Source organism: Hesperophylax consimilis, chromosome 9 (assembly GCF_061612785.1).
Source record: "Hesperophylax consimilis isolate HC1 chromosome 9, BYU_Hcon_1.0, whole genome shotgun sequence".
NCBI classification, from domain to species: Eukaryota; Metazoa; Arthropoda; class Insecta; order Trichoptera; family Limnephilidae; genus Hesperophylax; species Hesperophylax consimilis.
In genome coordinates this window covers 35,216,718-35,240,929 of record NC_142844.1, presented here as the reverse complement: position 1 = coordinate 35,240,929, position 24,212 = coordinate 35,216,718, and the positions used below count along the sequence as shown (strand labels likewise).

Here is a 24,212-nt window from a genome sequence, read left to right as displayed (position 1 = left end):
CGTGACAACATGTTAGATGATTAATACATTTATTTAGAAAATATACATTAGAGCACCATGCTAGGCAGCTGCCTGTTTCATGGTGACCAATGGAACAATAGTTAATTTGAATTTAAGTCTAGTGTACACATATTTTGGTGGAATTATAAAGAAATTTTGAAAATTGGTAAAGAAATGTTTTCAATAACTATAAAATAAACACAAATAAATAAAGTAGTACAAATATGTACATACATAAATACACATACACATGCACATATATACATACATACATGCATATATAAATATACATATACATTCATACACACACATACATATAAAACTGTCGTATTTGGCAATTGACTTTATTTCTATTGGTAAATTGTTGAAGATTTTAGGAGCAAGAAAATTAAATTGTGACTGTGCCATTGAGGTTCTTGTTGCTGGAATTATATAGTTGAATTGGTTGAAATATCTTGAGTTATTATATAGTAAGTCACTGGCTCAAGTGCCCTAAAAGAATCCAGTACAAATTGTGATGGATGGTGTTTAAATCCATCAATGAAATGGCCCCACCCTACATCTCTGAACTATGCGTCCCGGAAAATACTGATTTGATGCAGTCAACTCTTAGATCAGCAACCGCGCCTACTGAAGCGATTTTGCACAAAAACGGCGCTATAAAAATCATCCAAATATATATATATATATATGTTTTTTTTTTTTTTTGTTTCCGATTTTGTTGTCCAGGTTAAATCTTCCCCATAGGAAAAAATAAACCCTTCCACTCACTTTTTTTTTAGTCAATCAACACTATGCAAGTGCACTATATAAGTAAAATAAATACAAAACAATACAAGAACAACAACACGTCAACTCACCAGAGATCAAATGGGGAAAAAAATTTACCGACTCCAGATATTTTCATATCAGAGGGTTCGGCTCGGTAGAACTTCTAACAGGGCCTATAAATCCTACTAACCCCTCAACATAAATTTATTATTATTATTTAATATTATTATCGTTGATTCAAAAATATTTTTTTATTGAACCTATATTATGATATATTATCTTCTTCAATGGTTTGTGTCCCCTGAATTGTCATATTTTAAAATAAATCTATTCACATTTTATCCCTTTCGAAGTATAATTTTTGCTCAGTACGTGCGGATCCCGCGGGTCGTCAGTATTTGGTTGCATGTTTGAATGGAATGAAATAATGCAAAGCTGGCTTAATTGAATAACCCACATAAAGCTTCTGAAATAACTCTCGGCAATTCTAGAATAATCCAGATTATTCCCTTATATCTCCCGCCTTAGACAAAATATGATAAATACCCGAAAGATACCTCATGATAAAATAATATTATTCTTATATTTTATGTGAATTTCAAATAAATATTACTATTGGAAATTAATAACATTTTTTGCAATAAAGTCTCTAACAACTATTATTTTATGAATCATGATTTTCATTCTTACCGGGTATTGATTGTATTACGGTTTGCTTCATCAGAATTTAGTATTTAATAAATTCAGTTATGAAAATGTACATTCAGTTAACCGGATAACAGTAGATAAAACAAAGTGATTCAAGTCCTTTCGTAAACAGAGATGCTTACAGGCTACGTGACTGCTATGCAAACATACGTCGCCTACTGATATGTCACTTTTTAATGCTGGTTTCCGCACACGGCGCTACCTGAATTATACGGTACTTGGTAATTTTTTCACGTGAATCCATGGAATTTATACGATGTCAAGTGACTCATGATGTCAAGAGACGAAGACACTATTGTTCTTCTTTTTATTTATTATACATAAGTATGCCCAACATATAAGATCACCTGATGCCAGATTTAAATTTAATCCTAATATTATTTCTCATAATTTTAATTGCATCCATAAAAATAACCCGACTAATTGTAAATGTGAAAACTTAGAATTAGTTACGGAATATGTCTATCTTGGTGTAACAGTAGATTGCTTTTTCAAATGGGACAAACATATTAAAAAAACCTGTAAAAGACTCAGATCAATTGCTGGCAGAATGTACACATTAAATTTTTTCCTATCAATTGAAACACTTAAAATAATTTATATGTCAATGGCAGAATCTATTATAAGATATGGATTAACCATATGGGGAAATACTACTACAACCAATCTGAAACAAGTCCAAGTTGTACAAAACGCAATTGTAAAATTACTAGTCTTCCCTAATATTCTTAAACAGAGACATAATACACCGTTGCTGTTTCAGAGTGCCAAAATTTTACCTGTTAAGGCAATTCTATGGTAAAAAATCACAATCCAGTATATATTTACCCCGCAGCATAAAGAAAAATTAGCACATAAATACAGTACTAAATTCACGCGCAATGATGGGTTAATAGTTCCGAAATTTAATAATAAATACGGACAGAGAACGTTTGAGTACAACATACCGAAGATATTTAATTTATAACCTGACACTATAAAGCAATGTAAGTCTATGAATGAGGTTAAATATATGGTGAAAAATTGGCTATCGGAAAAAATATATTTACTTTAATATATATAAAAAATTGCATGAAAAAATTGTTGATTCTGTAGATATAAGATGAAAATTATAACTTATTTTTTTTTTATATTAACTCCACACAGGAGGCCCTGTGTCATCTTTGGGGATGCTGTGTGGAGGGTCTTTTTGTGGAGAGGAAGGAGTGAACATGGGTCTTGAAGAGTCCCATGTTGTAGGAGGGAGGAAACACAGAGGACGGCAGTTCGTTCCACAGCCGAGCTGTTGAACTTAAGAACGAATCGTAGAAGCGACCCGATCTCATGTGACAAATGTCAACCGTGTACAAATGTTGGGCGCGCGTTTGGCGTGTATCCCGACTACGCACCGGTGCCGAAGGGATCAATGACGCTAGTTCCTCAGAGCATCTTCCATTGTAATACCGATAGAACAAGGACAGCATACCTACCTGACGCCTGTGCTCTAAAGATTGCAGTCCGTTTGTTAAGATTGGGGAATCTATCAAACGGCCCGCCCGTTTTTGCACAGAGTCAAGGGTTTTTTTCAGGTATTTAGGGGCTCCGGACCAGAGATGGCTGCCAAATTCGACAGTAGGGCGCACTTGCGATTTGTACAGGGTCAGCAGTTGTGTACTTTTAAAGTATCTGCGGGCCTTGTACAGTACGCCCAGCTTCTGAGAGGCCAGCTTTACTCTGGCTTCGATGTATTATATCGGGGATTATTAAAAATAAAAGACTGTTGACTCAGACCTATGACGTTTATCGACACTGCGCACACTCGTTATAATCTCCCACGTGACGCATCAGGACTGCCAACATGGCCATACATAACATCTTTTCCTCCCTTATTTTTTTTTTTATTTTCAAACAATTTACAATACCAAATAAAACTTAAACATAATCACTATGACTAAATCTGACAGGAGGTTTCACCAATCTGCCAGCCCTAGTTACTACATCAGTTTTCCCACTAGTGCTGGGTAAAGGCTCACTATCATTTTTATTTTCTTGACTTCCCAAGTCATACCATTTATCGGGATTTTCATAATTTGATTTTAACTTAATGCAACTTTTTTTTATTTGGTTAACATGGACCTTTTTTACCTCTCCTCCGATTAAAAGAATTAAATACACCCATGAACTTAATTTTAACTTAATAGTTCCCTGAACCCATTTCATAGGACCTTTCAAATGTCTTAAGTATACCAATACATTATCATTTTCCTCATACTCTGTCAATGCATTTTTACTTGATTGCTTACTTTTATTTACATTATTTTCTTCTGTCAAAACATGAAGAGGTGTACGTGGCTCATACGAAAATATTTTAGCCATAGGAGACAAACCCGTGACAGAAGTAGGGGTGGAACGATAAGTATACAAACAATCTATTAGACGTTGAGCTGGTGACAAAAATTTAGAGATTTTTGAAAACATAAATTTAATTAAAATCTTTTTGAATGTTTGAACAGATCGTTCTGCTAATCCATTTGACTCGGGATTATATGGTGGAGAAAATAATAATTTAATAGATTTTTCTTTACAAAAAATAGAAAATTCTTTACATGAAAATGGAGGACCGTTATCACAAACAATAGTTTTCGGAAACGCAAATCTGGAAAAAAACTTCACTTAATTTTGATAACAAATCCGAATACTTAGTATTTTTCATATAAAAACATTCTATCCACTTTGAATATGAATCGCAAACTAACAAGTATTTGGAACCTTTTAAGTCAAAAAAATCCAAATGGACTCTTTCCCATGGACTTTCAGCAATAAGCCAATTATGACGCACATTTTTGTTAGATTTTTGTACCGACTGACACATTTCACATCTAGAAATAATATCTTCAATATCTTGATTCATACCTAACCACCAAACATAAGAACGAGCAAGAATTTTTGATCTGACTATACCAGGATGACCATAATGTATTAAATTTAAGACTTTAGACTTAAGAGATTCTGGTATTACAATTCTGTCACCAAATAAAAGACATTTTCCCTTGACCGACAGTAAATTTCTGAACTTGAAATATTTTTTAATTTCTGGACTTGACAAGTTTTCAATCCAACCGATTGAAACATACTTAATGACTTTAGATAGCATTTCATCTTTTTCAGAATGACTTTCAACTTCTGAAAATGGAATTAAGGGTGTTGACATGTATACAAAATTACATTCCTCTACATTAAATTGTTGTTCACTTGGCAAACGTGACATCACATCAGCTTGAGGAATTTTCAGTCCATTTTTAAAAACTAATTTATAATTGTACGCGGACAATATTATAGACATAGACCATCTTATGAGACGTGATGCAGCTAAAACGGGGACTTTTTTATCTTCGGCAAATAAAGACAAAATGGAGCATGATCAGTATATATAGTAAAATGACGACCAATTAAATATTTATGAAATTTTTTGATTCCAAAAATAACAGCAAGGGCTTCCTTGTGCAATTGGCTATAATTTCTTTGAGCTGAATTTAACGTTGCAGACTCAAAAGCTATAGGAAATTCTTGATTCTTTACGACATGACTTAAGACACATCCGACACCGTATGCACTGGAGTCGACTGTAAGACACAATGGTTTTGACGGATCAAATAAAACTAACATAGTTTTATCTGACAAGAGAGACTTACTATTTATAAATGCTTTTTCGCATTCATCAGACCAACACCATTCTACATTCTTTCTTAATAAATTATGGAGTGGTTCTAGTACAGTAGGACACATAGGAATAAAATTCCTATAAGAATTCAACATTGACAAATACGATTTTAGTTGAGTAAAATTTTCTGGACACCCAGTAGACTTAATTTTCTCAACTTTCGACAAAGACGGACTTTTGCCTTGACCTGACAAAGTAAAACCTAAAAATTCAAAAGAAGATACAAAAAATTCACTTTTTGACACATTCATTTTTATATTAAACTCATTTAACTTTGACAAAACTTTTTCTAAAGTATTACAACACTCCGTTTCATCTTTACCACCTACACAAATATCATCAATGTATGCAGCACAGTTTTTTATGCCTCCCAAGACGGTATCAATGACCATTTGAAATGTGGCAGGAGCCGATGACAACCCAAAAGGTAAACGATTGTAAACATATAAACCATTACATGTATTAATTGTAAGTAATTCTTTACTAGAATCTGACACAGACAACTGTAAATATGCATTTGTTAAGTCTAATTTACAAAATACTTGACAACCTGAAAATTTATTAAAAATATCCTCTGGACGTGGAATAGGATATTGATCAATTCTCAATTGTTGATTGACTGTAGATTTTAAATCTGCACATAAACGTATTTTTCCATTTTGTTTTGGTACACAAACTATTGGAGAAGACCAAGTACTATATTTAACTTTAGAAATTATGCCTTCGCTTTCAAGACGATCTAGCTCTTGGCATACTTCTGCACGCAGTGCATAAGGGACCTCATATGCTTTGTGGAAAACAGGAGTTGAATAATTTTTAAACTTAAATTTACCGAAAACTCTTTAATTGGTATGTCGTTATTCGTTTTAGAAAAAGAATTTAAATATTTTTGTGACAATTTTTCGACAATGTTTGATTTATTTTTTCCACTGACAGACACTGAATTTACAGTATTATCATTACCAATATTTGACATAAAAGAATTTATAAATGTATTTTCCCAAGACGGATTCAAAATATTTATCCAATTCCTTCCAAGAATAGCTTCAGACGATAGATTTTTAATAACTAATACTGGTAAATCCACGACCAATTTAGAATCATCTTTTACACTTACTTTTGCAATAAAAAATCCAAAACAATATAAATTTTGACTATTTGCTGTAAACAAATTACCATAGAACTGACTTAATTTACAAGTTTTGAAAAATTTTATGTACATTTTGTGACTTATCAAGGTCGATGAACTCCCTGTGTCAATCATGAAGGACATTTTCCTACCGTTTACAAACAAATCAATATTAGCTGTTTCAGACACGGACATATTTAAAACATTTATATTACCCACACATTTTACATGATTAATAACAATTGATTTTACACTAGAACAAAATTTTGACGTATGACCGTATGTATTACACTTGTAACATTTCCAATTCCTTGACGGACATGACTCTGGTTGATGACTGATAAAACACCTCTCGCATCTTTTTCTGGGATTTCCACGTGATGGAGATGAAAGACGACTAGATGACATTGAACTCCTTTGACCTTGTTGCGGACTAGTACTCCTTTGACGTGACGTTTTCGGCTTTACTTCGAAAACTCCCGATGAAAGATCTTCTTTGTGTAATATTTCTGCAGAACAACTTACTGTCTCCATATTCTTCACAATTTTTTTTGCTTTTTCGAAACTCAGCGATTCATCTTCAGACAGTAATCTTATAGTCATGGCTTCATTTTTCACACCGCACACCAATTTATCCCTCAAGGCTTCATCCAGTAATGCTCCAAAATTACATGATATTGACAGACTTTTTATTTCTGAAATGTAATCATCAATTCCCTCGTTCGACTGTTGCTGACAATTATAAAATTTATATCTTTGGGCGATCGTACATTTTTTTTCTTCATATTTATTTTGAAGTGTTGTTACAATCTCGTTATAAGTTAACTCTTCAATATTTTTCGGATGAACTGTTTCTTTTAAAATTTTATATTTTTCCGCACCAATAATCATACAAAGATATCCAATTTTCTCTTTGTCCGTAATATTAATTACTTTTAAATAAATTTGAACACGTTCTAAAAACATTCCGAAGGTTTCACAACTCGACTCGTATTGCGGCACTGGCAAAGTACTCGTAGACATGTTAAAATGATTGAAAAAACAAAGAAGAAATCACTGTTTTACACTGGACTTAATATTACTCATTATTAATTTAACTTTTTCGATTATCCTTGTCGCCAATTATTATATCGGGGATTATTAAAAATAAAAGACTGTTGACTCAGACCTATGACGTTTATTGACACTGCGCACACTCGTTATAAACTCCCACGTGACGCATCAGGACTGCCAACATGGCCATACATAACACGATGGAGCCCCCATACTTGAGCTGGTCACTTATAGTTACACCAAGCATATCAATGGAAGGCCTGTTCGGAAGATTGCTTCCGTTGAAGGAGAATAGATTATCATTTAGATCCCTTTTAGACGTAATCAGACAGGATTGGGTCTTTGAAACATTAAATTCGACGAGATTATTTTTACCCCCGGAGGAAATACTCTCGAGATAACCGTCCTTTCTCTGCTTCAAAGCCCTCCGAGCCGTTGGAGTTTGTGTGCCCTTTGGGGGCTTGTCAAACAAAAAGCTATCATGAACTGTACTGTCATCCGCGTAACAATGAATCGGTGCACATGTCAAAAGGTCATTGATGTGCAACAAAAACAAAGTCGGAGACAGAACCGATCCCTGTGGGACGCCAGCATTTATAGAGTGTGAGGATGAGGTGAAACCGTCAGCAACTGCCTAAATCGACCTATCCCTTAAAAAGTCAGCAATCCACGTACACAGGGATGCGGGAAGTCCGTAAGAAGGCAATTTGTTGACAAGTCCTCGGTGCCAGACCCGGTCAAAGGCCTTGGATATGTCTAGTGCGACCGTTTGGGTCTCACCGTGACGTTCCAGGCACCGCCCCCAAACATGCGACACATACGTGAGAAGATCGCCGCACGAGCGGTTCCGCCGGAATCCGTATTGACGGTCGTTGATAATTTTGTTCTTCTCGAGGTATGTGACCAGTTTGTCGTTGATCACACGTTCCATCACTTTGGACAGAACTGATGTGATCGCTATGGGGCGGTCGTTGGCCGTGTTGGAGCGGTCACCTTTCTTGGGAATAGGGTGAATGACCGCTTTTTTCCAACCAGAGAGCACAGTGCCACACTTCAGGAACATTTTAAAGAGCTTTGTCAAAACTGGAACTATTTCCGCAGCACACCTCTGCAATACCAGGTCCACTAGCTTTGTTAACATCGAGCCCCCGTATAACGTGGAGTACATCCCGATGCCGGATCCTCAGCTTTTTCATATAGAAGCCGCAGTGAGGAACTGACGGTGGAACAGCACCTCCGTCATCGAGGGTCGAGTTTTCCGCAAACACTTTCCCTAATAAGTTAGCCTTTTCGGTGGCGGTGTTTGCTAGTGAGCCGTCAGGTCTGGTAAGAGGTGGCAAACTGGGTTTGAAAAAATTCCGACCAATTGAGCCGCAAGTGACCAGAATGCTCTGCTGCCATGCGGGCAGGCAGCCAGCTTTTTGCTGATCTGCAGGTCGTGTTCGAATTTCGACCTATTAATGATTCTCTTGCATTCCTTTAAAAATGTATATGTAACTAAACTTTAAGCACCTGTTGACAAGCCAATTCAATTGGCTTTACAGGACTTGTTTGTTGATATGTATTAACTATATATTCAATAAAAAAAAATATAAAAAAAATTGCATTTGAGAACCACCTCTGGGCTGGAGCCCACCCATACTTAATAAACCTACTTGATTCTGTGCAAACGAGGTTAGTTTTGCTCAGTCAGTCATGCTGGGTCTATTATACAGATATTTTCATAAAAACTGCTCTAAGGAGTTAGCACCATTGATCCCCGGTACACGTAAGTAAAACTCGATGGATACAAGCGGAACACCCGTTGGTTCATAGTTGATTCTTTGAGAACGTTTTTGAGTAGGTTGGCTCGTATGTAGAACTTGCTACCGGCAACTGTTTTCCAAATTCATATAATCCGAGCCTCTTCAATACCAGTATTAATAAATCCTTTCCTACAACCCCTATCTTAACCCGCCTTACAAAGCTGTCCAACATGGTGGCGACATAGTTCCCTTGACTTTACACTGTACAGACAAGGGCGCTCTTGTGAAAAAAGCATAAAAAACGATCTAACAGAAGATTTAGGGTTCACCCATACAACGGAATAAATATTAACTGTAGGGATTTCATCGCCACCAAGCAAATATTTTTTTAACCCAATCCACGCCTCTTCGCTTCATCCTTTATCATATATTCCGATAAATTATAGTCATATCCCATATTCAGAACAAATTTATCAATCAAATAATGATCGGGCGCTATTATTTTATCGAGTAGTTGATGCGTATGCAACTAGCGTAGCGAGCCATGGAACAAATATCAATATCTCTTGGGTGCAAACGCTAGCAAAATGTGGCGGATACCGACGTGCGACACGTATGCTACGCGCACAAAACTCGAGTCGCTTGCAAGTCTCTTCCTGTACGAGAGGTTAGGTGATGCTAAGGAAATTTATTTAGGCTGTACCGGGAAACATTTGGCACATTTAAACATTTATTTTGGTTTATAACTGTAATGTTTTTATCATTTGTCGGTCTTCATTTCTAGGGAGTATTAATCATAATATATGTACGCGCTCACTTATTACACACATCCAAATGATTTTTTGTAGTTGGACTTCATCATATTAAATATTGTATCCCCATGCTTGTAAATACATTGTAAGTTGCCTCCAAACGCGCCACACAACACACTTGAGCCGATCTCATATAGCAAGTAAGTTAATGAATACCTGAACATTGATGGGCAAGCACGATTGCACTATTATAGTCACAAATGGTTTGGAAACATTTCATTTTGGGGTTTTAACTTAATTATTTGTTTGTTTGTGGTGAGCGGTGGCAACTTTACTATTAATGAATCTCAGATGCAGCGTTTTGTTTTCCTTAAAAAAATCATAAAATTAATTCTCATATGCTTATTGTTCTATTATTTTAGCGCCTCAGATGCAGGGGTCACCATTCTGAATGAAATTGGATTGGATCCTGGAATAGATCATCTCTTGGCTATGGAGTGCATAGACGAAGTCAAAAATGCTGGAGGACGGATTGAATCATTCATTTCATACTGCGGAGGTAATACTTTCAAAATCTATTCAAATTTATTCCAAATTTAGATCCACCCACGTCGACAGAACTAGCAATTCACAAAAATGGTTCTTGCGTGTTTACTTTACGTGCGAACGTCCTAAAACATTCAAAACTTAGTTTGGTAAAAGTTGAATAAGTTCTATTCCCGTAAAGGCGTAAAAACATAGAATAAATAACACTCCCACAAGCAGTACCTCGTTGGAGTGTTTTGTGATTCGATTCCATGACAGTTGATCTCCCGTACAGTTGACCCCCCCGAGCAGTTGACCCCCTCCGTACAGTTGATCCCTCTACCAGTTTATTATTCGGACAGTTCATCCCCTAAAAGTTTATTTATTTTATACGTCCTCTTCGGTAAGTATGTAGAGAAAAAATACTACGGTACACTAAACGTCGAAATACATATATCTGCGTGACTCTCGAGTGGAAATATTTTTGATAACAATAATGCCGTGTCCTGAAAAGGATCCAATGAGGATATATGGCAGAGTAAAAAAAATACGACACACTTATATACGTCATCAAAAATATTTCCGTTCAACACACCTGCAGACGTATATCGATCTTTGTTGTACAGCTGTATAATATCGCAGCATATTAACTTAACCGAAGAGGACGTACAGAAGAAAAACATATTTATGGGATCAGCTGTCCGAGACATCAACTGGCAAAGGAATCAACTGTCCGGGGGATCAATCGGTTGATGAATCAGCTGTCCGGGGGGTCAACTGCCCGGGGGGTCAACTATCGGGGGATCAACTATCGGGTCACTAAATTTACAATACAAAACTGCGTTGACGAAATTCAATGGAAGATGTTAGAGTGTAAGTGAGGCAGCTATAGGTCTATATCAAACACATGTTTCCATTCAAATTTGTATGGAAGGCACTTCTAGTATTTTTATTTATTTTATGTGTAAAAATAACTATCTACATACTTCGTTTTAGTATTTGTATTTCTAAGGCTCCGAGGATCCGAAAATAAACACCTGCGTTTAACGAAGGTAAACATGGAGAGTATGTGGCAGTCGTCAACTACTATAAAATATATTAGAAACCTTCCTATATTTCGAGTTTCGTGATATTTATCGGACTCGCAAATACCTTATTAATGTTCCAGGTCTCCTTTCAGTTCAACTCATTGAACCATAACTTTATTTAAAGGTCCGGCCCTTATTGTATTTCGAATGAACCCTTTTCAACGAGGCCAAAGTTACGAATTCTAAAATATATACACATAAAATATTTGGCGAAGCCCAGATTTTTAATATCGACTAATTAACTTTAAATTATCTGATGTTATGCGAGTAGCCCCCGAATTTATTTTCGTAAATAACGTGGAAGTTATTTTCAATAAATCTCCTATCCGGTGAATTTCGACCTTAAAATTATACACATTAAATAGATGGATATGGTTTTTGGTAGTTTTGAAACATGCCAGTGGCGTAAGTAGCTATTGACAAAAGATTAACGAAACATGAAACAACAAAAAACAGAAAATAAAAAGATAACCATTTCAACTGGGAATCGAACAGAGGATATCTGTCTTGTTATTTGTCAAATAAAGTGTGCTTGTGTGTTTTTTTTGTCATCAGTAAATCAGTAATTTAAATCCTTAATTTTAACTTAAGGTGAGCCATTTTCAATAAGTCTTAATGTTTACACAGCCATACTATACCTTACAGCATAAAAAAAGGTTAAATAAACACACTACGTTTTAAAAAAAATACATTGATGATATTCGCACTACTGATAGATTTTTTTTTATTATCCCAGATATACGTAAATATGTGAACAAAAAAGTCGCAGTTGGGCTTATTGATACATTAAAAATATGTATCCCAAGTAAACAAAGTCACATTAATAATGACATTCTAAACAAATATTAAGAAGAATGAAAACCAACTGCATGTTTGATTTGAACTTTTGCGGAAATTTCTGGTGAACAAATATAATTAGGTAGGTGTCCAGGGTTGGAGTCTCCGTCATAAAAAATACGTGATCTGTTGTATCGAAAAATTGTGTAATTAATTGCAACAAACAAAAATTCTAAATAAATGGTTTTAACCTAAAAATACCTACCTGAAATAATAACAACAATGTTTTACTAAATTGTCTTTGCTGGAGTGGCATAAAAGTAAAACTGTAATTAAATTTTGAAATATGCTCTAATAGCTTATCTGTGTAGCTACAGTAAAATTATTGAAGTTTGTCTTTAGTTATTTGTAGATCCCAAAAGAAATTATATATAGTCTTTGTAATCCGAACAATTAAAATCGTGCTGTTAGGTTTTTGAATTTTTCTGTGTTTGGGGAGAATTTTAAGGCGAAGCTTAGTGTTAAATCACTATTTTGATTAATCTTTATAGCAAATTGGTATACATTATGAATACCAAAAAATATGCTTTAGATAGATTGAGGGTTTTCTAGTCCCCGTCAACGAATGGTTCAGATTATGGGTTTGGATTACAGATACTAAAATGTAGTACACTCCAGGTAGGTAGGTATACTGTATTATTACAAAACTTTCTATGCAAGTTTTCCAGAAAATCATACGAATTTTTTTTAAACAATTTATTTGCACCTAGATCTATATTTGCTTGAAAACACACAATATGGGTGGATGATTGTATAAATTGCCAAAAATATCTACTCAATGAAATAATACATACGTAAAATTAAGTAAATTTCAAAGGTATTTAATTTTTTTTTTAGAATATTCTAAAAATCAAACTACCAATATTTAAGATATGCATGACAAACATGTCTCTAAAGGGTTTTTTTAAGGTCTTCAAGAGTATTTACAGAAGATTTCTTCACCAAACGAAAATAACCAGAATGAAACTAACTCACTAACTAATCATCACGAGGTTTCCTCGCAGGAGGAGGCAGAGAGGACGGACAAAACAAATCGGTCTTGGCACACACTTCTTGCCTTATTCACATTCATACATCGTCTCATACATGCAGTTCTATTATTCTGTTATATTATTCTTCCAGAAAGAACTTTGAGATATCGAGGCTACAATGAAAACAAAAATCTTTGCAACCTTTTTTCTATGAAATCCGCACAAGGGTCTCAACTGCCCGGATTATGTGAAACTATGGCATCCCCGTTTGAAGTAATAGCATTTATATGTAGCGGGGAGGTAAATTTTGACGGCTTCCGTGGTCGGGGGGTAAGGCTCTTGACTAGAAAGCCGAAGGTCGCTGGTTCAAATTCCAGCGTGCGAAAGATTTTATAAGAGTAATTTGTGTTATTTCACAATTTATTAATAAAAAATAATATATTGTATACTTGCAAGACATTTCAGAGAGGAAGATACTCTCAGTATCGCCCTAGTGTAAGACCACTATTCAGAATTGAAACGTTGCTTGAAATGCCTTAAGCCGTGTTTGGTGACCGGATCTCAATAGCCAGGTACTCTCCACTACATGCAGCATCATAAAATACCCTAATTGGGGATGCCATAGTCTCACTGGGTCGAGACGATTGGGAGCAGTTGGGACTCTTGTGCGGTAGTCACATAGGAACAAAAAGGACATGGGAAAAGGAAGCCGGAGAAGTGATTAGTATGATATAAGAACCAACATGATAAATAAAATATTATTGTATTACCTTACTTGCATATATTCGTTTTTGAATAGTATTATATTGCACTAAAGCACACCTGAAACCAATTATTATGAATAAATTGTCACTTTTTACTTATTTGTGAATTAAATTACTAAGATTTATATTATTTATTTATTATATGGGTATGTAAAAAGAGTAGTTTTTGATCATGGATCTATGTTAAACAGTTATCGTGACGAGAATCATATAATTAACAATATCAGATTCATATAATTAATAATATCAGATTCATATAATTAATAATATCAGATTCTATAATTAATAACATCAAATTCATATTATTTATAAAATATCAGATTCATATACCTAATTAATAATATCAGATTCATATAATTAATAATATCAGATTCATATAATTAATAATATCAGATTCATATAATTAATAAAATATCAGATTCATATAATTAATTATATCACATTCATATTATTAATAAAACATCAGATTAATATAATTAATAATATTAGATTCTATAATTAATAATATCAGATTCATATATAGTTAATAAAGTCAAAATCAAAATAAAGTCAAATCTTCATCAACATCTAAAACTTTAAAGGGTGGTGCTTGGAAAACTTTCATATTTCACACCTAATCCTTTCTTACTACTGATTGTCGATACCCTAACGACTCTCAGCTGAAATAGGTTATCAATGCGTAGAGCATAACTTTCAGATCAGAACAATGATTTCATAAGACTAGGTTGTATACAGACTGTCCCCGAAACAGTTTTTTTTACATTAACTCCATACAGGAGGCCCTGAGGAACATAATTTCCCTATGGGTCTATGTCATCTTTTGGGATGCGGTGTGGGGAGTTTTTTTTAAAGAAAGGAAGGAGATTAAGTTGTTGGAAGCTAAAAGGTATGGAGATTGGGTAGAGATCTAGGGATCAGTATGTCCAGTAGTGACTGACATATGAATTTATCCCTCCCAAAGCGGCGCAAGGCGATGGGTCGAGGGACCAGTTGGAGAGATCAAAGGTCTCCCTAAACAGGCCTCTTCCAATCTGGCACGCCATGTTGGTGGTGGGCAGGAGCATCCTGAACACACCTCACCCGATGAACCCGGGCACCCCTACTATTAACCAAACGTAGCAAACTACTTGGGGTAATCCATGGCAGAAGTGTTTGTTGTCCAATAAATCGGGTTAGACAGTTCTCAGAGCCAATGGGACTATGGCGTCCTCAATTGGAGCATATTTTGAGACTGAAGGGGGTGGGGAGTGGAAGGTAGTGTGTATTTGTTGTGTAAGCTGGAAGAAATAAGATGTAACCTATAAGCTATACTCTTTGTAATCTGTATTTTTGTGCAATAAATATTTTTTGAATTTTGAAAAGGTGGTAGAAAAGAGGAAAGCTCAAAAATACCTGGCTTATAGCACAAAAGCAACCTTTGATTTACCATACCAAATAAATAAAATAAAATACATTTACACAAGTACAAAAGACATGGGAAAAATTTTCTCTGTGTTTGTTATATTTATATCATGTTGTCACCCTCAAATTTTTTTATATATAAGCTCACACTTTTTACTTCTTGTCTATTAATAATTTGTACCCTGAAGATGCTTGAGTAAAGCGAAACCGGTCGGCTCTAAAAAATATTAAAAACTCGTGGTTTTAAAACAAAAAGTATTTTATTTTATTAAATATGTCAAACCACAAAGTGATTGCTTTTTACAATAATAGAAAAATTGTAAATTAAGTAGACAGTGTGGAAAGAAAATATATTTGTAAGCAGTTTACATAAAAGTACAAAAATTGTAAGTTAAATAGATAATGGAAAAAATATTTGTATGCAGTTTAAATTTAAGTAGAAAATTTTTAAATTTAAATAGATAGTGTGGAAATAACGATATTTGTGTGCAGGTACGTGTTTTATTTTAAATATTATATGACGTGTACATAATGTATTCGTTACTCTTAGTCTTTAAAAGACAAAATGGTTTCGTTCGTAAATAAATTGCTCGTCGAATTCTGGTGGTGGCAGGTTATATCGGATCACACAATATGCCAGCGCGAAGAATTTGTTAGCTTTACCGACTACCGAAACTCTATGCCGCGCGGAAAACGCGCTTTTACATATAACAGCGGACTGTGAACAGATTGGCCGAACCGTGGAACCATGTAATATCCATACTCTTGGGCCGAACATTGCGGGAGACCACAAACATAATTACTTCTCCGACCTCAGTTTGTGACCCCGCGTTTTCGAAGCATCAGGCCCTAAAACTTGACTATTACAAGTGTTCGAGCAAAATCGCAATGGGTTGGCTGGTAAAAATTTCCGCCAGTCAATAAGCGTGCCTACTAAACATTTTAATAAGTCATTATAAATAACTAAGGACAAAAGATTTTCGATCTGAATATAAAGCGCATCTTTTTTTTTAGAGCAGCGTTTGTAATATTCATTAAATAAAACAAACTGCTTTCTACCAAAATATACAACACATCCGTTCAACTTTCAACAAAACATATGTTCAACTGTCAATCGAATATCTGTTCAACTGTCAACAAAATATCTGTTCAACTATCAACAAAAATATGTTCAACTGTCAACCTAAAATCTGTTCAACTGTCAATAAAATATATCAATTTAACTGTCAACAAAATATCTGTTCAACGAAAATACTATCTCCTTTATGTTTAAACCTTAAACCAATATAAAATATGCATAATAACATTTGAACTCGAGCGTGACTGTGTAGTTACAATGTGCCAGACAGAAGTGTATGACACACAAGACTGTAAATAGGGCCGGTGATCCCAATCCGTGGAGGCAGAAGGCGTCTTCCTTCAGTGGCGTCGGGGCGTCGAGCGGGGCGTCTCTGTAGCCGTTGTAGCTGGTCCGATGCTAGTACTCGTCCTTGCTGTAGAGTCCGGGTCTTGTCGTAGGGGCAGAGAGGTCCGGGGTGAGGCGAGGGTCAGAAGAAGAAGAGAAGGCGAGTAGAGTCAGAAGTCGGAGCGAGGTAGAAGGCAGAGCAGAGAGAAGTGTAGAGCTGGTGGAGGTTGCTGGCTATCTGCCTTTCCAAGGGACTGTTGCCCGTTTTATAGGACCCCGGCGGCCTTCGCTGGCCGAGCGACGTTCACACGGGCCCGCTTTCTCTTTGATTCCTGGAATCAAAGCCCGTGTTTGTGACGCGCCCGCGGCCCGCCGCCGGGTTGGCTACCGCCTCTCGGCCGGTAATTTCGGGCTCGTGGTCGAACGCGACCACGGCCTCTCTTTGATCAGGCACGATCCTCAGAATCGCGCTTGTGGAAAGTTCTGACGGCGAATCACCTCGCACGCCACGACGGCGCACGGCCCCTTGCTTCGGGCCGGGGCCGAACGTTTCCTCTCGTATAAGCACGACTCTAATAATCGTGCCCGAATTAAATGCTCTCATGATTGTACCAGCTCTAACAACACTTCTCTGCCCGTATACCTCTATCCAAGCTCCGACGTTTCATTTATTGATTACTTTTTACATTTTCATACATAGTAACATTTACATTTCAGTTACATACATTTTATACATTTCTTAATTTAGGATTTATTTTATTCTATAATTCTATATTCTCTAAATTTATCTTATAATCCTAACGTGGGTGACTGCGGCCGAGCCCGGAGCAGTACGTCCGTCACATACAAGTTTGCATGCAAATAACCCCTTTTGGAAATAATTTCACTCAAAGGGATAAGCGATTATTCACTTATTAATATTTAGTATGTCTAATGCATTATGCTACGTAATACCCAAGCCGAACTACCGAGCTGAATCTCAACTTATCGGAAAGGAACGAAGCAACCGAAAATGTCGCGAAACGCCACTTGCAGATTCTTCGTTCCTTTACCGTAATTCGTGGCTCAGCTCGCGTTTATTAGGGCCGGGCTGATCTGATCACTTCGACGATTCTTAAAAACTGCCGATATCCGCGAATCTAAACAAATGCGATGAGAAAGTCGCCTCGTCTGAAAGCAGCCTAAGAACTGTAAACCGCACGCCATTGTAATTTAGGCCCGGGGCTACATTTGCTTTCACAAAATCTAGTAACTTGTAGCATCCCAGTGTTTAATTAATAAGTTGTAGAGAAGGTTATTGAATAAGCAATATCAGTACTGAAGATAAACCCCGCAATATGCCTTCAGGGTTTCAAAAGACAAGATCCGCAATACGCAAGTACCCTGATATTGTAAGTAAAATATAGTTACTGAGGGACATAAATATCATTTTACAAGGCTCGGAAATTGTTGAAGAAAGTTATTTTCTTGCGTCTTTTTAATTCCAATGTAATTTTTAAGTATAATATTTTATTTATTTATTTACCCCCTTATCGCTTTTAAATCTACGGTTATTTCGAACTAATGACTACCACAAATTATAATTAACTGAAGCATACAAACACGACCGTTGTTCTTTACAGCTTATCACCATTTGATCAAAAGCTGAAACGGAACAATAATCGTCGTTTAAAGACCAGTCAAATGTCAATATTTCAAAAAGTGCTAAGCATCGATCATCAAAAATGTGAGATGAGTTTTTAATTTTTTTTCGCTTTATTTCATTTTAAAATTTTAGTAAGTTAGGAGTTTCAAAAATGTTCTTTTTCTGATTTATTTATTATGTTTTTATTTCAAATAAAAATATACATTTTTCGCCATCTAACTAAATATACAAATCAAAGCTTTATAATATTAATATGACAAAAATACGTAACTTTAATCTTTAAAAAAATCTACATTAAAGTAGTACATATTAATTTGGTTCACCTATCCTTAAATTGAAGAGTAAAAAATATATATTTATTCGATTCTTTGTTATGAGTCAATTAGGAAGGAGATTTTAAATGTGTATACATGCATTCCCTAGTGGTCTATGCTTCTTTTATCAATTTCAGTCTTTACTGTATTATTGTATTATTGTGTTGTCTTGAATAGCTTTCTTGTACTTGTGACGTTTTTACAAACGTTGTGTTCGTGTGTAAAAGTCCATTCTATATTTTGTAAAAGGAATTAAAAGGCATAATATGTTATATTCGTATAATTTTATAATTTTTAATTTTACTTTCTTGGTATCTCGATAATCTGGGGGTATCTGGGTTATAATTTAAGTTTTTTTAAATACAATGAATGTGTAAAATTTTATTAAATTAAATTGATTTTCACAGTAAAGTTGCAATTTCATAAAATTTTTTGTCCATTTATAATATTAAAATCTAAATTTGTTTTTCTTCTGACACCACTTTTCCTTTAACTAATAAATATGAGGAGAAACAGTTGATCTGTATTAAGATTCATCCACTTTAGGAGTATTTGGTACGCGTGGAGTTATTTTTAACACCGATTATTGATAAACGTTTTTTTCTAGGTTTGCCCGCACCCGAACACAGCGACAATCCTTTGCGATACAAGTTTTCGTGGTCACCGCGAGGGGCGCTCTTGGCTACCATGGCACCTGCAAAATACCTCAGCAGTGGACAGGTAACCAATGAACCTTATCTAGATTGAGTGGATCAACAACCAATTACATTATGGTCAATCAGCCGTAAAATCAATGTAATTAGTTATGGCTTGTCAGGTCCTTAGGCAATTGTTTGAACTGTTTGATATTAAAGGAGGTTATACACTGACATAAGTGTAATAAGAATAACAGTAACCAAAATATTTTAAAAATTGAAATTCAAAAATGCAAAATAGGCATGTGAGTAAAATGTTGAGGCACTCAATTGTTTCGGTACTTCATTATTATCAAACTAACACAATGATGGGTAGGTTCAGTCAGATTTTTTAAACTTTTACCAGTCGAACGATAGCTACCCGTTCTTTAGTTCTGTGCCAAAATTTGGGTAAACGATTTTTTCAAATTTATTAAAAAAATTCAGCAAATAGCACAATTATAAAACGTTAAAATATGGGATAGTTGATGGAATGTAGATGGATTCATTGGATTTAAACCACAGTTATGTTTCGATAGTAATATTCGGAGTTATGATTTTTGAACGAGCGCTGCCGATTCCAAAACCAAATGCCTGGAAATCTCTATCGCTCAAGGCATTTATTTTGTAAATACCCCATCGGTCGAGTGGTTAGTAATAATATTGGCATATTTCTACGTCAATTATCGGAACAATGAACATTTATTAGTTGGAATGGCAGAGTTGGAATGCGTTATTTCCGGACTACGGATATATACAGAGTGTAATAACACGTACAAAATAATTTTAACCAGCGATTCCTGAAAATATTTGAGGGGTAGAAAAATGTACATGGCATGTCATAAAAATAAGAATATATAATTTAATTCCATCATACATTGTAATTGAGTAGTTCGATATAGCCCGGCGGGTCACGTGATATGCGCTCCGTCTCGTTCTAGCAGCACGGCAACAGAGGAGAGAGAGCGCGCATCACGTGATCCCGTCGCGACGTGCAGCAGTGCATAGTTACGTGTGGGAGAAACATATTTAGAAACATATGAATTGCTGGTTAAAATCATTTGGTACGTGATGTTAAAACATGTGTGTATTAGATGGATCATGCGAACATATTTTTAAGAAAAAAAAAATTTACAATGACTTCATTTTTTATATTTAAATATTTTACCGATTGGATATTTTTTTATGTGTTATATTATTTGAATGTTGGCAAAACTGGGTGGTTTACCAGCGTATTTGAAATTTTATATTTAAAAATGAAGAAATGACAAAAAATGCAGTAGCTGATTTGGCATCGCGTTTAGGTCCCTCCCAGGCGTAGTGTATTCAAGTCTTCGGCTGGCTGTGGGTGGTAGTAGGAGATTTTCAAATATTGTCAGGTTAGTCGTAACCCGGGAATTTTTGTCTTTCTTTTTAAAAAATATATAAATATCGAATTTTATTTTATTTAAATCTGAAATTTTGAATATATAAACACTTTTCATAATAAACTATGTTTTAATGCAGCCATTTGAGGTAGACAACAGTTCATCAAAAAAACACAATAAAGTATTAACTTAACTTTTTAACTAACTAACTAACTAACTAACCATCACGCCGTTTCCCCGCAGGGGTAGGCAGAGAGGACGGACCGCCAAACAACTCTGTCTTGGCACACACTCCTTGCCTCATTCACATTCATACATCGTCTCATACATACTCTTCTATTGTTCTGACTCTTGACATGGCCCGACTCAAGTATCTGATTCACTTGGTCGTGCCATGTCTTCCTCGGGCGCCCCCGACTTCTGCTACCATTCACATTTGCATCGTATATTCTCCTTACACTCCTTTCTTCGCTCATTCGCTCTACATGCCCAAACCATCTAAGCGTCCCTTTCTTGATCTTACTCATTACGCTTACATCAGCCTTGCACTCTTTGCGGATATCCACATTCCTCACACGATCATACATGGTTTTACCACACATACGCCTCAGGGATCTCATTTCAACAGCATTCAATCTACTTTCATCCTTTCTTTGCCAGTTCCATGCCTCACTTCCATACATCAGGGTAGGTACCAGCACTCCATTGTGGACTGCTAACTTCGCTTCTTTGGACAATTTTTTGTTAGCGCCAACTGCGTTCAGTCCTCCATTAATGGAGTTACCTGCATTTACTCTTCTTTCAATATCTCTGTCAGCCTTCCCATCATTCGTAAACATGCTTCCTAAATACACAAATTCATCCACCTGCTCCAAGTATTCCTCATTCACAGCTATATTACACACTGTTTTCGTACTTTCTCTTTCAAACACCATTACTTTAGACTTACTTACATTCATCATTAACTCATTCTTCACGCATACTTCGTTCATCCTAGACACGAGAGACTGCAGATCATCCATACTATTAGCAATCAGCACCGCATCATCAGCATACAACAGGCAACATACTTTCAGATTACTCAAATTCGCGCCCAATCCCACATCTTTCAATTCTTGCATACAATTATCCATGTATAGATTGAATAACCACGGTGACATTACGCAGCCTTGTTTAACACCTTTTGTGATATCAAACCACTCCGTAAAACCACCGTTCACCCTAACACATGCAACGCTTCCCTCATATAGAGACGCAATTGCCTGAGTCAGATTCGCATTCACTCCATACTTGGACAACACCTTCCATAGCTTTTTCCTGTCGACTCGGTCGTATGCTTTTTGTAGATCTACAAAGGCACAGAAAAGTTTCTGGTTTTTTGCCAGAAACTTCTCGGTGAGCATACGCAATGAGAAGATCTGGTCCATGCACCCCCTTCCACTCATAAAAGCACCTTGCACATCCCATATTTTATCCTTTGTTTCCTTTCTTACCCTTTCAATCAAAATTCTACCATACAGCTTGCCAACTGAACTTAGCAGGCTAATAGCCCTATGATTCCCACATTCCATACGTGACCCTTTACCTTTGTATAATGGCATGATCACTGCTCTTCTCCAATCTAAAGGCGTGTAACCTTCCTTTAAACATTGGTTAAAAAGATTGCACAACCATGTGAGAATTATACGGCTACCTCCTTTAAAATATTCAGCAGCAATATTGTCGAAACCGACAGCCTTACCATTCTTCATATACTTAATTGATCTTTCTATCTCATCCATGCTAATTTCGGTAACATTCAGTCCATCATCGTTCATATCTGATTCGCCGCTAGAATCACTGTCACTCACTTCGCTTTCAAAGACTTCCTCGAAATACTTCATCCATCTCTCTTTTATTTTTTCCTCATTCGTCAACATTTTTCCATCTTTCGATTTTATTACTTTCATGCTTCCGGTTTCAGGGCCACACCGGGACCTTTTGACTTCCTTCCAAAACAACTTAATGTTTTCTTGGAAATGGTTTGTCATTTTCATTCCTTCTTCCTCTTCCAGGCGTTTCTTTCCTTCTTTCACTCCAACTCTTACTTTTTTCTTACATTCCTTATATACTTCTTTCGCTCGATCCTTCTCTTCGCTGGAAGCACTGCCAGCCGCAATCAGACATAACCATGCTTTCTTCTTCTCTGAGACCAGTGCTTTAATATCATCATCCCACCATGCATCACCTTTCTTTCTACCTTGCGTACTTATTCCACACACCTCTCTAGCAGATTCACAAAGACTCACTTTTATGTGGTTCCATGTTTCGTCTATGCTTAGACCATCCATTTTTTTCTCATTCAATCTCATCTCTGCACAATTCACATACTTACTCCTCTCATTATCGTTTTGTAGTTTTTCTATTTTGATTCTTGTTGGAGTTAGTACCGTTTTCACTTTAGAGCGCCAACCGCGAAAGAGGTTTACTCTCGACACCACCAGAAAGTGGTCAGTTTCAACCTCTGCCCCTCTGAAAACTCTCGTGTCCTCGGTAACGGCTCTCAACCTAGAGTCAATTACTACAAAATCGATAATTGACCTCTCATTTCCTCTTTCCCACGTATATTGGTGGATACCTTTATGATCGAAAAAAGTATTGGACACAAAAAGGTTCCACTCTAAACATACTTCAAGTATTCTGTTCCCGTTGTCATTCGTTCTTTTATCCCCAAACATACCTAAGGCCGATTCAAATCCGTCACGTCTAATTCCTACCCACCCATTCAAATCGCCTGCCATTATAATCCTTTCATTAATATTTTTCAGTCTCATCACATCATTCACACCAGTCCAAAAATCATCTTTCTCTTCGTCACTCTCAGAATTGACAGGGGCATAACAAACAACAAGAAACACCCTTGTCAAACCGATTTTGAACCTAATCCACATTATTCTCGGACTTACACATTCATACTGCAACATACATTCAATCATTCTGGGAGACAGTAGTGCTGCAACACCCTGACACGCCCTCTCTGTATCTGGTCTCCCAGACCAAATGACGAGCCTATCGTTATGCTGCATTGTACCGCTCCCTTTTTTCATACTCTCTGTTACACAAAGTATGTCCAAACATTTGCTAACCATCGTGTCACACAATTCATTCATCTTTCTTTCCATACCTCCTCTAATATTCCACGTACCAATTCGACATTGTTCGAGTTCCTTCCTCCTCTTTGCGCCACCGAAGGGTTGGCGATGTGATGGATAGCGAGCCTCATCGACACCTGTGTCGGCCATTCCCTTCTACAAACTGCTTATCTAGTCTAACATAATGATACTTAGGTATAAATCACTAACATACAAATTAGTAAAATATTTA

The 24,212-nt window shown here is 36.0% G+C and overlaps 1 protein-coding gene across 2 annotated transcripts in view; it reads left to right on the top strand.

Moving 5' to 3' along the window:
* Nucleotides 1-24,212, top strand: part of LKRSDH (lysine ketoglutarate reductase/saccharopine dehydrogenase) — a 418,858-nt gene that overhangs the window by 359,283 nt on the left and 35,363 nt on the right. For both annotated transcript variants that reach the window (XM_089635917.1, XM_089635918.1), the window contains exons 15-16: nt 10,281-10,417; nt 19,416-19,528. In XM_089635917.1, the coding sequence (XP_089492043.1) occupies nt 10,281-10,417; nt 19,416-19,528 (250 nt within the window). The remainder of the gene's footprint in view (nt 1-10,280; nt 10,418-19,415; nt 19,529-24,212) is intronic.